This window comes from Neovison vison, chromosome 6, assembly GCF_020171115.1.
Source record: "Neovison vison isolate M4711 chromosome 6, ASM_NN_V1, whole genome shotgun sequence".
NCBI lineage: Eukaryota > Metazoa > Chordata > Mammalia > Carnivora > Mustelidae > Neogale > Neogale vison.
Window position 1 is genome coordinate 207058684 of NC_058096.1, and position 12658 is coordinate 207071341.

The 12658-nt window shown below is 38.8% G+C and overlaps 1 protein-coding gene across 3 annotated transcripts in view; it reads left to right on the forward strand.

The window, feature by feature from the left end:
- Positions 1 to 12658, forward strand: part of SMARCC1 (SWI/SNF related, matrix associated, actin dependent regulator of chromatin subfamily c member 1) — a 170918-nt gene that overhangs the window by 50475 nt on the left and 107785 nt on the right. For all 3 annotated transcript variants that reach the window (XM_044253682.1, XM_044253683.1, XM_044253684.1), the window contains exons 7-9: positions 1773 to 1842; positions 7277 to 7352; positions 11591 to 11716. In XM_044253682.1, the coding sequence (XP_044109617.1) occupies positions 1773 to 1842; positions 7277 to 7352; positions 11591 to 11716 (272 nt within the window). The remainder of the gene's footprint in view (positions 1 to 1772; positions 1843 to 7276; positions 7353 to 11590; positions 11717 to 12658) is intronic.

Sequence of the window (12658 nt, forward strand, 5' to 3'; positions counted from 1 at the left end):
TGGGAGCTCTGCCACAATTCAGACACCCCTGGTCTTTCTGTGACCCCCGAGGGTTCTGAGACCACTCAGTCCCAGTGAGGATTCCACCCCAACCTCCCTGCTCAGCCACTGAAATGGCGTCCCTCAGTGGAGCCGACTTGTAAGAGTTGTGCTCCACTGCTGTCACTTGCTGGGAGCCAGCTGATGGAGGGTCCCATCCTTTCCCTGTCCCCCGTCCTCGCGCCCCACCCCTGCCATGGTTTGTTTTCCCAAATATCGTCTTTGATTCATTTCACACATCCTACCTTCCAGAAGTGGTCTCTTTTCTGTTCATAGAATTGCTGCTATTATTTTCTTTGGTCTCTTGTTTGTAGGTGTTCAGAATAGTCTGATAACTTTAGCTGAATTCCTGGGACCAGACAAAATTTAGGTCTCCTACTCCTCTGCCATCTTGCTCCTCCTCCTTTCCTTGGCCATTTTGGGATATCAGGTTAAGGACCCGGGCTTGATTTCTTCCTGTTCACTTTCTCTCAAGATACTAAGGTGAGCAGTTGGATTCTTGAAAAAGAACACAGTGGGGGCACCTGGGTGGCTTAGTGGGTTAAGCCTCTGCCTTTGGCTTAGGCCATGTTCTCAGGGTCCTGGGATTGAGCCCCACATCGGGCTCTCTGCTCAGAGGGGAACCTGCTCCCCCCCCACCCCTCTCTGCCTACTTGTGATCTCTGTCTGTCAAATAAATAAATAAAATCTTAAAAACAAAACAAAACAAAAAAAAAAAACACAGGCTGGGGTCATCTGGTTGCTCAGTCAGTAGAGCACACAACTCTTGATCTCTGGGTGGTGAGTTTGAGCCTCACACTGGATGTGGAGACTACTTCAAATAAAACCTAAATACCAAAGCAAAACATAAGCATGTGGGCTTTTATGCCTTTAGTTAGTGAAGCTGGGATGATTTCTTGTTGAAATTGGCAATGAAAAGCCACTTTTACTTAGCCAGTTTTGCTTAAGTTTTTCTATTTTGCTGTTTCTTGGGTTTTAAGGGGCTTACTTTATTAATTTCCTCTGCGCATTAGAGACAAGTTTGCTAAGCTAAATTTAGACTACTAAAGAAACACCTTCTAACAAGTACTAAAATGTAGATCTAATACAACTATGATTCAGATCAATAAGGATTATCCTATAAATTTGTATAAGTTTATACCTATCTTTGGTAAGGAAATTCAAAATAAAAATACCTGATAGGATCATACTGCTTACACTATTGTTGGCAGGGCTAAATTTGCAGGTAGGATGCCATTAAAAAATAAGGAAAACCGTAAAAGTTTGATGTAGCAGTCTGTGAAGTGCTCTAAGATACCAGAGAAATTGAATTTAAAGGAGGAAGAGTATATGGTAAAACTCTCCAGGATATGAAGCGTGACTTACATCTTGAAAAATGTATAGTAATTCCAAAGCCTAACAGAAAAAGGGAGCAGAGAATTTACTTGGAAATGTGGTAGTAAAGAATATAGTGATTATGATTTGGATGGAATTGTAGACAAACAGTCAGGTGGGTGGTGGGAAGGGAATATGTTACCACAGTGGACAATTGGATTTGCCAAGAGTAATGAATAATGGGCCTACACTAATTCTAATACATGGGTGGAAAACTTTCCCTTAATAAGATAGGTAAAATGTTCAATTGTGAGAAAATGTTTTGGGGGGCTTACAAGCTCTAAGTAGAAATTAAGTCTAAATAATAGTTTATTGATTTATTTTGTTAGCTTGACTAAAGTATTTTTTTTCCCTTTCAGAAGAATGGTTGAGACCGGTGATGAGAAAAGATAAGCAGGTGTTAGTGCATTGGGGGTTTTACCCAGACAGGTAATGTAGACATGTCCTGAGATCTTTAAATATTTTTTTTTTAGTGTAAGCCAGAGTTGTTTATATATAGTTTCATATTCTGAATAGTGACAACTTTGTTTGCTTCAGTGTTTGATTTCACTTTTTTGAATCTTACTGATTTTTCTTATTGAAGTTATAGAATTCAACTCAAAGTCCCAAGGCTTTATTTATCTTAATAAACTGATATGTTTGCTGCATTTGGCAAAACATCCCTTCGTTATATTTGCCTGCTAATCTAGATTTGTTTCCTTCAAGAAAGGAATTTGTCTCTCTAGTATTTTATGACTGTTTCATTTTGTTTCTTCAAAAATCTTCATGCCATACTATTAAGAATGAATTATTTTATGTCTAAAAGAGAATTTTTCTTCTTGGCAGCAATTTATTTCCCTGTTGTTATTGTTACTTTGAGATAATCATAATTCATACTGTATTTCATTCTCTAAGTATAGATAAAGAGTATTACAAATACGAACTCGATGTTAGTGAAAATGTTGGTACTTTTAAAATTGATACTATGCCTATGTAGGACACTTACAAATATGGGTAACCTTCTGTGAATTTCATCTTTTTAAACCTACAGTGGAGCTGTGGGGAAGATTCTGACCATGTCAGATCAGTCTTCTTTCACCTAAACCCCTATCCACTTTTAGCCTCCTCATATTATTAGAAGAAAATCCCAAACATAACATTTTAATAATAAATAATTTCAGTGCAAATTTCTAAAAAACAAGGCCTCTTTTAAAAAATAGTAAGGGTATGGGATGCCTGGGTGGCTCAGTGGGTTAAGCCTCTGCCTTTGGCTCAGGTCCTGATCTCAGGGTCCAGGGATTGAGTCCCATATTGGGCTCTCTTCTTGGCAGGGAGCCTGCTTCCTCCTCTCTCTCTGCCTGCCTCCCTGCCTACTTGAGATCTCTGTCAAATAAATAAATAAATAAAATCTTTAAAAAAAAAAATAGGGTATTATCATTATCAAATCTAAAAACAAAATTTCTTTATATCATCTAGCTAGTCAGTGTTGTCATATAAGTGATGCATATGATTAATTTATAGATTGATATTTGTTGGAAGTAGAATTCAGCAACATTTTGTGATTAATTGATTTCAGTGTCTAGGTTCTCTGTCTTCCCTACTCACCTGACCACATGCATTGTATTTTTTAAAAAACCAGGGTCTTTGTCCTGTAGAGTTTACCACAATGTGGGTTTTTCTTCTTCTTCTTCTTTTTAAAAGATTTTATTTATTTATTTGACAGAGAGAGATCGCAAGTAGGCAGAGCAACAGGCAGAGAGAGAGGGAAACAGGCTCCCCACTGAGCAGAGAGCCTGATCTCAGGACACTGAGATTATGACCCAAGCCGAAGGCAGAGGCCCAGCCCAATGAGGCACCCAGGCGCCTCTTCTTTTTTCTTTTCTTTCTTTTTTTTTTTTTTTAATGACATCACTGTGGTATATTGGAACATGTTTCTCCATTCTCTGTATTTCCTTTAAATTGGTAGTTGGATCTGGAGTTGCTCAGAGTCTATTTCAGTTTATGGAGGGGATATATGTGTTCGTCATCTAATGATGAACCATAATGTCTGGTTGTGTGCTCTTTTTAAGTTAGTCTATTTGAGTAGCTTTATTTTACTTGTAAAGACATTTATTTATTTATTTCTCTATCTTTTGAAAGATTTTATTTATTTATTTGACAGAGAGAGAAAGAGAGAGAGTGAGTGCATAAGCAGGCAGAAGGATGGGTTGAAGCAGGGTCCCTGCTGAGCAGAGCCCAATGTGGAGCTTGATCCCAGGACCCTGGGATCATGATCTGAGCCGAAGGCGGACACTTAACTGGTTGCATGACCCAGGCACCTAAGGATTTACATTTTTTTAAAGGTTTATTTATTTATATGACGAGAGAGAGAGAGAAAAAGAGTCAGGCGGAGGGACAGACGAGGATAATCTCAAGCAGACTCCACAGTGAATGCAGAGCCTGACACGGGCTACAGTTCATAACCTGAAATCGTGACCTGAGCTGAAACCAACAGTTAGAGGCTTAACCAACTGGGCTACCCAGGCATCCCTGTAAAGAGTTTTTTTAATTTTTAAAAATTAAAATTCAGTTAATTAACATATGTTGTATTATTGTTTTCTGAGGTAGAATTCAGTGATTCATCAGTCTTACATAATATCCAGTACTCATTACATTACATGCCTTCATTAATGTCTGTCACCCAGTTACCCCATGCCCCCAGCTCCCTCCTCTCCAGCAACCCTCAGTTTGTTCCTATGATTAACGGTTTGTCTCCCTCCCTGATTTTCTTGTTTTATTTTTTCTTCTCTTCCACCATGATCCTCTTTTTCGTTTCTTAAATTTCACATATAAGTGAGATCAGAGGATAATTGTCTTTCTCTGATTGAGTTATTTCATGTAGCATAATACCAATATATTTTTTAAAGAAGAAACTGTGTCTTTAGATATGTTCAGAATTTTAAGATTATATGCACAGTTTTCATACAGATTGAGTTAATTAGAATTGAATCAGCTTGCCGTAATTGGTTATTTTTTCATTTTTACTTTTTGTTTTGTTTTGTTTTTAAAGATTTTGTTTATTTGTTTGACAAAGACACAGCAAGAGAGGGAACATAAGCTGGAGTTCTGGGAGAGGGAGAAGCAGGCTTCCTGCTAAGCAGGGAGCCCGATGCTGGGCTCGATCCCAGGACCCTGGGGTCAAGACCCAAGCCAAAGGCAGACGCTTAAGGACTGAGCCACCAGGCACCCCTATAGTTGATTACTTTAAATGAACTAACAGATTTTAAAATAATATTTAAATGAGTGCTTTCTGTAAAACATCTCTAGTCTTGAGGTGTCAAGTAGTCTTTGGCACTATTTTTTTTTTAAATGTTTTTTATTTATTTATTTGACAGAGAGAGAGAGAGATCACAAGTAGGCAGAGAGGTAGGCAGAGAGAGGGGGAGAAGCAGGCTCCCCGCTGAGCAGAGAGCCCGACATGGGGCTTGATCCCAGGACCCTGAGATCATGATCTGAGCCGAAGGCAGTTGAAATAAATTTTAAAATAACACAGTAAAAACATGTTAGCCTGTTAGCTAAGCTTTTCTTTATGTTGCAGAAAAGATACAGGGGCTGGTTTGAGTCTTGTCTTCAAGGCCTGTTCACATTCTTTATTAACTATATAGCAGTCCCCACACACCCTTCATCTATGAGGGATTCATTTTAAAGACCCCCAGTGTATGCCTGAAACCATAGATAGTACTGAACCCTACGTGTACTATATTTTTTCCTATACCTACATATCTGTGATAAAATTTAATTTATTAGGCGCAGTAAGATGAACAGCAATAACTAATAATAAAGTAGAACAGTTGCAACAGTATAGTTTAAGGGAAGTTATGGTGAATGTGGTCTCTCTCTTAAAATACTTTATTGTACTGTACTCACCCTTCTTGTGATGACGTGAGATGATGAAATGCCTGTGTGGTGATGAAGTGCGGTGAGTGGTGCGGGCACTGTGATGTTGCATTAGGCTTCTGTGGTCAGAAGGAAGACCATCGGCTTTCAACCACATTTGACCACGGGTAACTGTAGTGCAGAATGTGAAACCCGGGGTGAGGGGGAGTTTGGCCCTCGCTTCTACCTCTGTGACATTTTTGTACTCAAGAATTTTAGAGAATGTAGAGTTTTCAGTTGCTCGCTCACCATTGTTACCTTTACCTGGTACAATTTATAACTTAGCAAAGGATCTTTTTTTCCTCCAGCTCATGTTTTAAGTGTTCCTAGAAAACTTACCAAGTGTTATTAATAGACATATAGAGCTGTGCTTGTTCCAAATGCTTTTGAACTGACTTCTGAGTAGTGGCTGCAGGGAGCCAGTGCTTGTTAACATACTTGTATTTAACTTAGATATTCCTTGCTTCTACAATAATTGATTGGCCATAATAATAATTTATAAATAATTTATAGTAGCATTGACAGAGTTTCAGTTTGGTAGGTGATGTCATGCTTGCCTCAAAATTGTGGAGGAGCTAGGGGCGGGGGTGCAGAGAGAACCTTTGAGGAAAGAGGTGTGAATATATGAAGGGTGGGCCATATATAGTATCTGGGTAGCAATGAATCTCTATAAAGGGCTTGAAGTGGCCACTATGTGGCATTTTTTAAGAATGCCGTGAAGTTCATGTAGCTTGATTGAAACGTAAGTGAGGGGAGAGGATTAGGAGGGGTTGGAGTGGCAGTCATAGTACTAGCTCGGGAGTCCTTGGCAATTCACTATAAGGATTCTGGCTCTTTGAGGGAGGTGGGAGTTGTTGGAAGGTTTTGAGTAATGATAATATAGACAGACTTGATTTTCAAAGGGATCACTTTAGGGGCGCCTGAGTGGCTCAGTCATTAAGTGTCTGATCCCAGGTCATGATCCCAGGGTCCTGAGATCAAACCCAGGATTGGGCTCCCTGCTCAGGTGGGAAGCCTGCTTCTCCCTCTGCCTGCTGCTCCCTCCTGCTTGTGCGCTCGCTCTCTCTCTCTCTCTCTCTCTCGTGTCTCTCTGTCAAATAAATAAAATCTTTAAAAACAAAACAAAGCAAACAAAGGGATCACTTTGGTTGCTTTGTGATAAATGGACTTGGACTTTGGGCATAAGTAGAAGGGTGAGAAGTAGATTTTGTGTATATTTTGAAGATGGAATGAACTGTAGAAGGCATTAATGGTTGGATTGTAGGATGTGATTGAGAGTGAAGTCAGGGATGTCTCCAGAGATTTTGGCCAGAACAAATCCTCCATTTTTGGAAAGACGGAGTTGGCATTTACTGAGATGGGTATGATTGGCCTAGGGTGTATTTTTGGGATAAGGATGGCATTGCTTGTTGAATTTTGAGTATGTTAGTTTTGAAAGCCTTTTTGAACATGTAAGGGGAAATATGGATTTGGCATTTGGATGCTTGAGTCCAGCATTCAAAGAAGAGGACAGATGAGTATATATTTGAAGCTGCATGAGATCAAGAGAATGAGTAGATAAGAGGATTCTTTGCAAACCAAACCTGGGGCCTTCCATTGTTGAAGAGGTTTGGGAGAAGAAGAGAAACTGGCCATGCATGCTGGGGAAAGGCTGGTGGCTAGAAGAAACAGCAGATGATAGTGCTGTCTTGGAGGCCAAGTGAGGGAAATGCTCTGAGGAGAGAGCCATCTCCTCATTAAAATTTTGCACACTGAGGCTTGAACTTCGGACTTAACAGTGTTGGGATCACTATAGACCTCTACAGACGAGTTTTCTTGGCAGAGTGGCAGAGACAAAAGTATGTGAGATACTGCTATTTCTTGATCCTAAAAGTATTTTTAAAATATAGTTTTACCTTTTTATAAAAGGTCTTTTTAGTGAATGAATTTGGCTTCTAACCTGTTTTTCCTTTTTTCATTTCCTTTGCAGCTATGATACTTGGGTCCATAGTAATGATGTTGATGCGGAAATTGAAGATCCACCAATTCCAGAAAAGCCGTGGAAGGTGAGAAATCCTTTTTTAAAAAAATTTATTCTTATATAACATAGTAGTTTTTCTCAGCTTTTTTCCACAACAGTGCTTCAAGAAATACAGAATAAGGATCTTCTTTTCTTGTCATCCTTTTAAGTTGTCCATGACCACAGAGAACTCATTATCTAGGTCTTAGCAGAAATGTTTGCAGTGGAGTTTGAGGAGACCCAGAGTCCGGTTACATTGTGGTTTAGGGTGGTTGAGAGAGGAGCAGGAGGAGTGCAATGGAACATCGGTGGTGTCACTGAGGAAGGCTGGAAGCCGTGCCTGCCTACCTCTTAGGATGAAACAGCCCTCGTTAGTCATTTCTGTTACAGTGGTAAGAGTCCATGCGTCAACTCTGAGTTTTCGACTTTTAATGTGGAATTAATTCTGGAAGTTGCCAGAACAAGATAAAACAAAGTGCGACTTTATACTCTTCTTCCAGGTTCCCCTGTTGTTAATAATTTCAGGATTTTATTCTTGAAACAATATTAATACCTGATACAGAGCCCGTATTCCATTGTCCCAGTGATGTAAGTTTGATATTAAGTCCCTTCCCTGATCAGGATCCGTTTCAGGAGCACACACTGCATTTAGTTGTCAGATCTGTTTAGTCTACCTTAATGTGGAACTTCCAGCCTTTCTTTTTCTTCTGTGATTCTGGCATTTTTGAATGGTATAGGTTAGATTTTGATGTTTGTTTTAGAATGCCTTTTTTGTGGTAAAGGAATTTTTATTTAAAAGATTTTATTGATCTGTCAGAGAGCGAGCACAAGTGGGGAGCGGCAGACAGAGAGGAAGAGAGAAAAAGGCTCTCAGCGGAGTAGGGAACCTAATGAGAGACTCGATCCCAGGATCCTGGGATCATGACCTGAACTGAAGGCAGATGCTTAACCTACTGAGCCCCTGAATGTGTTTGAATTTGAGTGTGTGTGAATATTTCCCAATTATTATATTTAAACTATGCCCTTTTGGCTGCAAAACTGCTTAAGTGATTTTGAGTAATTAATTCTCAGTGCCTCATATCAGGAGGGCATGTATTTCAATTTTTCCCATTATGGCTGATGTTTGTTAAGGTACAGTCTGCCTGGTTTTCCCATTGTAGCATTACCATTTTTCTCATTGAAATTAAAAATACCTTACAAAGAAACATTTTGAGATTATATGAATATCCTTTTCTTCATTAAATTTGTGTCCCAAAGTTTGCTCACCCATTAATAATTTCCTTCCTGGCTGAACTAGTTATTACTAGAGGTTTCCTTACTCTATCCATTCCATCTGTAATTGGCATTTTGCAGTGGGAATGAGCTTTCCTTTCTCCCTCTACCTGTGCCTGTTGTATCTGTGTGTTGCGGTGTGGAGGAGTGACGCGATCACCATTCTTCTTTCTGATGAATTGTCCACCTTTTGGCCAGTGGGAACTCCTTTAAGCTGTCTTCCTGTGACCTTTTGGTATTACTTGATTCATTTTGCATACTTCCTATTTCTGGGACAAAGAGATGTTCCAGAGTCTTTTTGTAATATCCTAGTCCTGGATTCAGTATTTCTGCAGGGAGCTCTCATCCTTTCCATGAGCAGTGGTAATTATACATAGTTTTTATTGACTGCTTTATGTAGTATACTGAGCACTTAAATTGAATCAAAATATTAGATGTAAGACCTGATTCACCCTATTTTGAATTCTGTGACCTTCAGAAAGACTTAGCTTCAAGCTTCAAATTTCATATGAGGAAAAGGGAATTAACGAAAATTAGACTTTTTTGAAACCTTTTTATTTGGAAATAATTTCAAACTTAACTTGCAAGAATAAGAATAGTAGGTGGCACACCTGTACATCCTTGATCCAGATTTGCCTGTTTATACATTTTACTCCCATTTTGATTTATCACTTTTACTCCATGTGTTTATGTATTTACTATTTTTATTCTTACCTTTTGAGATAAAGATGTATATACTGTGGTCTTTAGTCTAAAACATAAGTTTCTGTTTCCTAAGAATAAGGGAGTCTCATTCATAAGCACTTTGCAGTTACCAACTTAAGTAAAATTTAACATTGACCCAGTATGCTAAACTACTATCTGTATTCCAGTTTGGCCACAAGACCCAATAATGGTTTTCGTAGCATTTTTTCTATTACAGAATACCGTTGAATAGCAGCTGTTGTATTCAAATGTCCTGTCTCTTTAGTTTCCCTTAATCTGAAATGTTACCCAGTGCTTCCTTGCCTCTTTTGACATTTTTGAATTTGAAAGGGATGTTTTTCATTTGAAATTGTGATCTTTTTTCATGGTTAAATCAGATTATGCATTCTAGTCAGAATATTGCATAAGTGATGTGTTGTCCTCAGGGCGTCATAGTGGGAAGCATGTTGTGTCCATCTGCTGCTTGTTGGTGATGCTGGTACCCAGTTATGGTGTGTTCTCTTGGCTCTACTATATAGTTCCTTTTTTTCCCACTTGCAATTTATAAGCAATCTGTAAGAGATTCTTTTAGGCCATACAGATATCCTGCTTCTCATCAAAATCCTCTATCCGTTGCCCAGATTTAGCATCCACTTGAAATTCTTGCCTGAACCAGTCTTTTCTTTGATGATTGCACAGTGATAATTTTCCATTCCAGTCTTGCCTCCACAATTACAAGTTGGCTTTCAGAGTTGTATAAGCAAGAGTCCTTCCTTTCCTCTCATTTAATTTTTTTATTCCTCTGTTAACCAATGTGGGTTTATGGAGTTCTAATTTTCCTTTTTAAATTTTAAATTTTAATTTAATCCTTAATTATATTGGTGCTGAAATTGTTTCCTATTTGTCTATGCAGGGAAGGGTTGTCTAGTCCTAAATTCTAGTGTACAGCCTTTGAAAAATTCTGTTGGATAATAGGAATATGTAGGCTAGGTCTGTGGTTTCAATATCTGTATCTACATCTATATCTATACAACATTCAGAGAACCCATCATTTTTTAAAATTCCTGCTCAGAAACATTAACAAAAAAGCCAGAGAAGTTGCCATGTAAAGGGCTTAGAAGAATCCTGAATCTGACTCTCCATTTTTCACTCCCCAACTGTTGCTATCCCTGAAAGGTTTCCACAGAGCACCTGCGTACTTGACAGGGTGAGGTGATAGGTCTGATGATCGGTCTTGTTCATCATTCCTTCGAATGTTGTTGAATGCCTAAAGGGAGACATTCTTCCTGCCTAGAGCAATGGACTAGGCCTATTGCTTTGAGTGGCTGTTGCTGTTGAATGTTTTTTCCGTGGTTTTCATCAGGATAAAGATGAAATGATTAGTGAAATAAGCCAAATGGAGAAGGATAAATCCTGCATGATACTGCTTTTTTATGGAATCTTTAAGGGAAACAAAAAAAGCCTAGAAATCGGTAGTGAAATGGTTGCCAATGAGGAGGGCTAGGAGAAGTAAGAAGTTGGTAAAAAGGCACCAACTTGCAGTTGGGAGAATTGTCTGAAGATCTAATGTGAAACATGGTGATTAGAGTTGAAGACACTGCATAGTATAATTGGAATTTGCTAAGAGAACAGAACTTAAATGTTCTCACACTTAAACAAGTTAAGTAGGTATGGTCATAGATGTGCCAGTTAACTAGATGGCAGGATCCTTTCTCAATATCAAATCAGCATGATGTAGAGTTTGAATATCTTAGAATTTTATTTTACAGTTATACCTAGATAAAGCTGAAATAAAAACGAATGATATGATTATCAAATTTAAGGGTCTTAGTTATTAAAACATCAGTCTTTGCAAAAACCAATGATGCTTTCTTACTATATGCAGTAACATGGAATAAAAGTTAGAAATGGTTGACATTTACAGGACTTTAATAGTCTCATGGTTGGGTTTTTAATATATATATATTTTTAGATTTTATTTATTTATTTGTTAGGGAGTGAGAGAGTACTTGCGTGCTCTAGAGCAAGTGACGGGGGGTGGGGAGGGGGTGGGATCAGGGCATGACAAGTAGACTCTGCACTGAGCTCCGGAGCCTGATGCAGGATTTGATTCCAGGACCCCGAGATCATGACCTGAGCCGAAACCAAGAGTCTGAAGTTTAAGCAACTAAGCTATTCAGGCACCCTTACAGTGTCGTGTTTTTAAACTTTTATGCAGTTGAGGCTTTAATTTGAGAATAATAAATCAGCTCCTTTAATTTTGAACACTTTAAAAACTGTAATGGTTTGCTGTTATATATAGATACACATGATTGAATGTGGTTTTAGGTTCATGCGAAATGGATTTTGGACACTGATGTTTTCAATGAATGGATGAATGAGGAGGATTATGAAGTGGATGAGAACAGGAAGCCCGTGAGCTTTCGTCAGCGAATTTCTACAAAGAATGAAGAGGTATTTGGTTTGGCATCATTTTTCTCCACTTGATGTTTCTTCTTTCTGGGCTTCAGTGTTTTAGATCTTCACTAATAAGCTCTGACATACAGTCCAAGGTGTATCACTCGTGAGGTATATGGAAAAGTTACCAAATGGCCATATAGCCATCTCAGGGGCGGGCATTCCCAAAGAAGGGGCCTGACGATCTTAGAGGGTCATCAGGATTTAAAATGGCATATGCAGTGTGGCATCGGTATAGGTGATTTTGTTTTCCAGGTCTGATTTTAATTTTGTGAGCCAAATATTTATTATGGGATAATTTAATTTAGTTGTTGGCTTTTCAAGGGAAAACTAATTTTGTCTTAATATTTTTTAATAGCTTTGTTACTGTACACACAGTAGTTAGTACATTGTATAGGCCTCAGTGGGAGAGTTCAGCCCTTTATAAAGGTGGGATGATGTGGCATTTATTACTCTTTAATCCTTTAAGAAGCCCAACCACCAGAAGTTTTAACATGGTTCCTGAGAAGCCACAGCCGGCAAAGGTAGGTGTGTCACCCAGAGGGAAAGGAGTCTGAGAAGGCTTAGATGTGTTGGTGTTGGCTGGTGACTGTTTAGGAAAGATTTTTATTCCCTTTCACTGGGAACACATCAGGTTTTTGCTTTTTGCTTTGTATTGTACTTCTTTGAAAAATTTCTGAGACAGAAATACTTTTAACTATTCACTTAGAATGTACCCTTCTTTTTTTTTTTTTAAAGATTTTATTTATTAATTTGACAGATGAGATCATCACAAGTAGTCAGAGGTGGGGGGGGAAGCAGGCTTCTGCTGAGCAGTGAGCCCCTTGTGGGGCTTGATCCCGGGACCCTGAGATCATGACCTGAGCCAAAGGCAGAGGCTTTAACCCACTGAGGCACCCAGGCACCTCATACCATTCTTTCTTATCTGTTTTCAGCCCT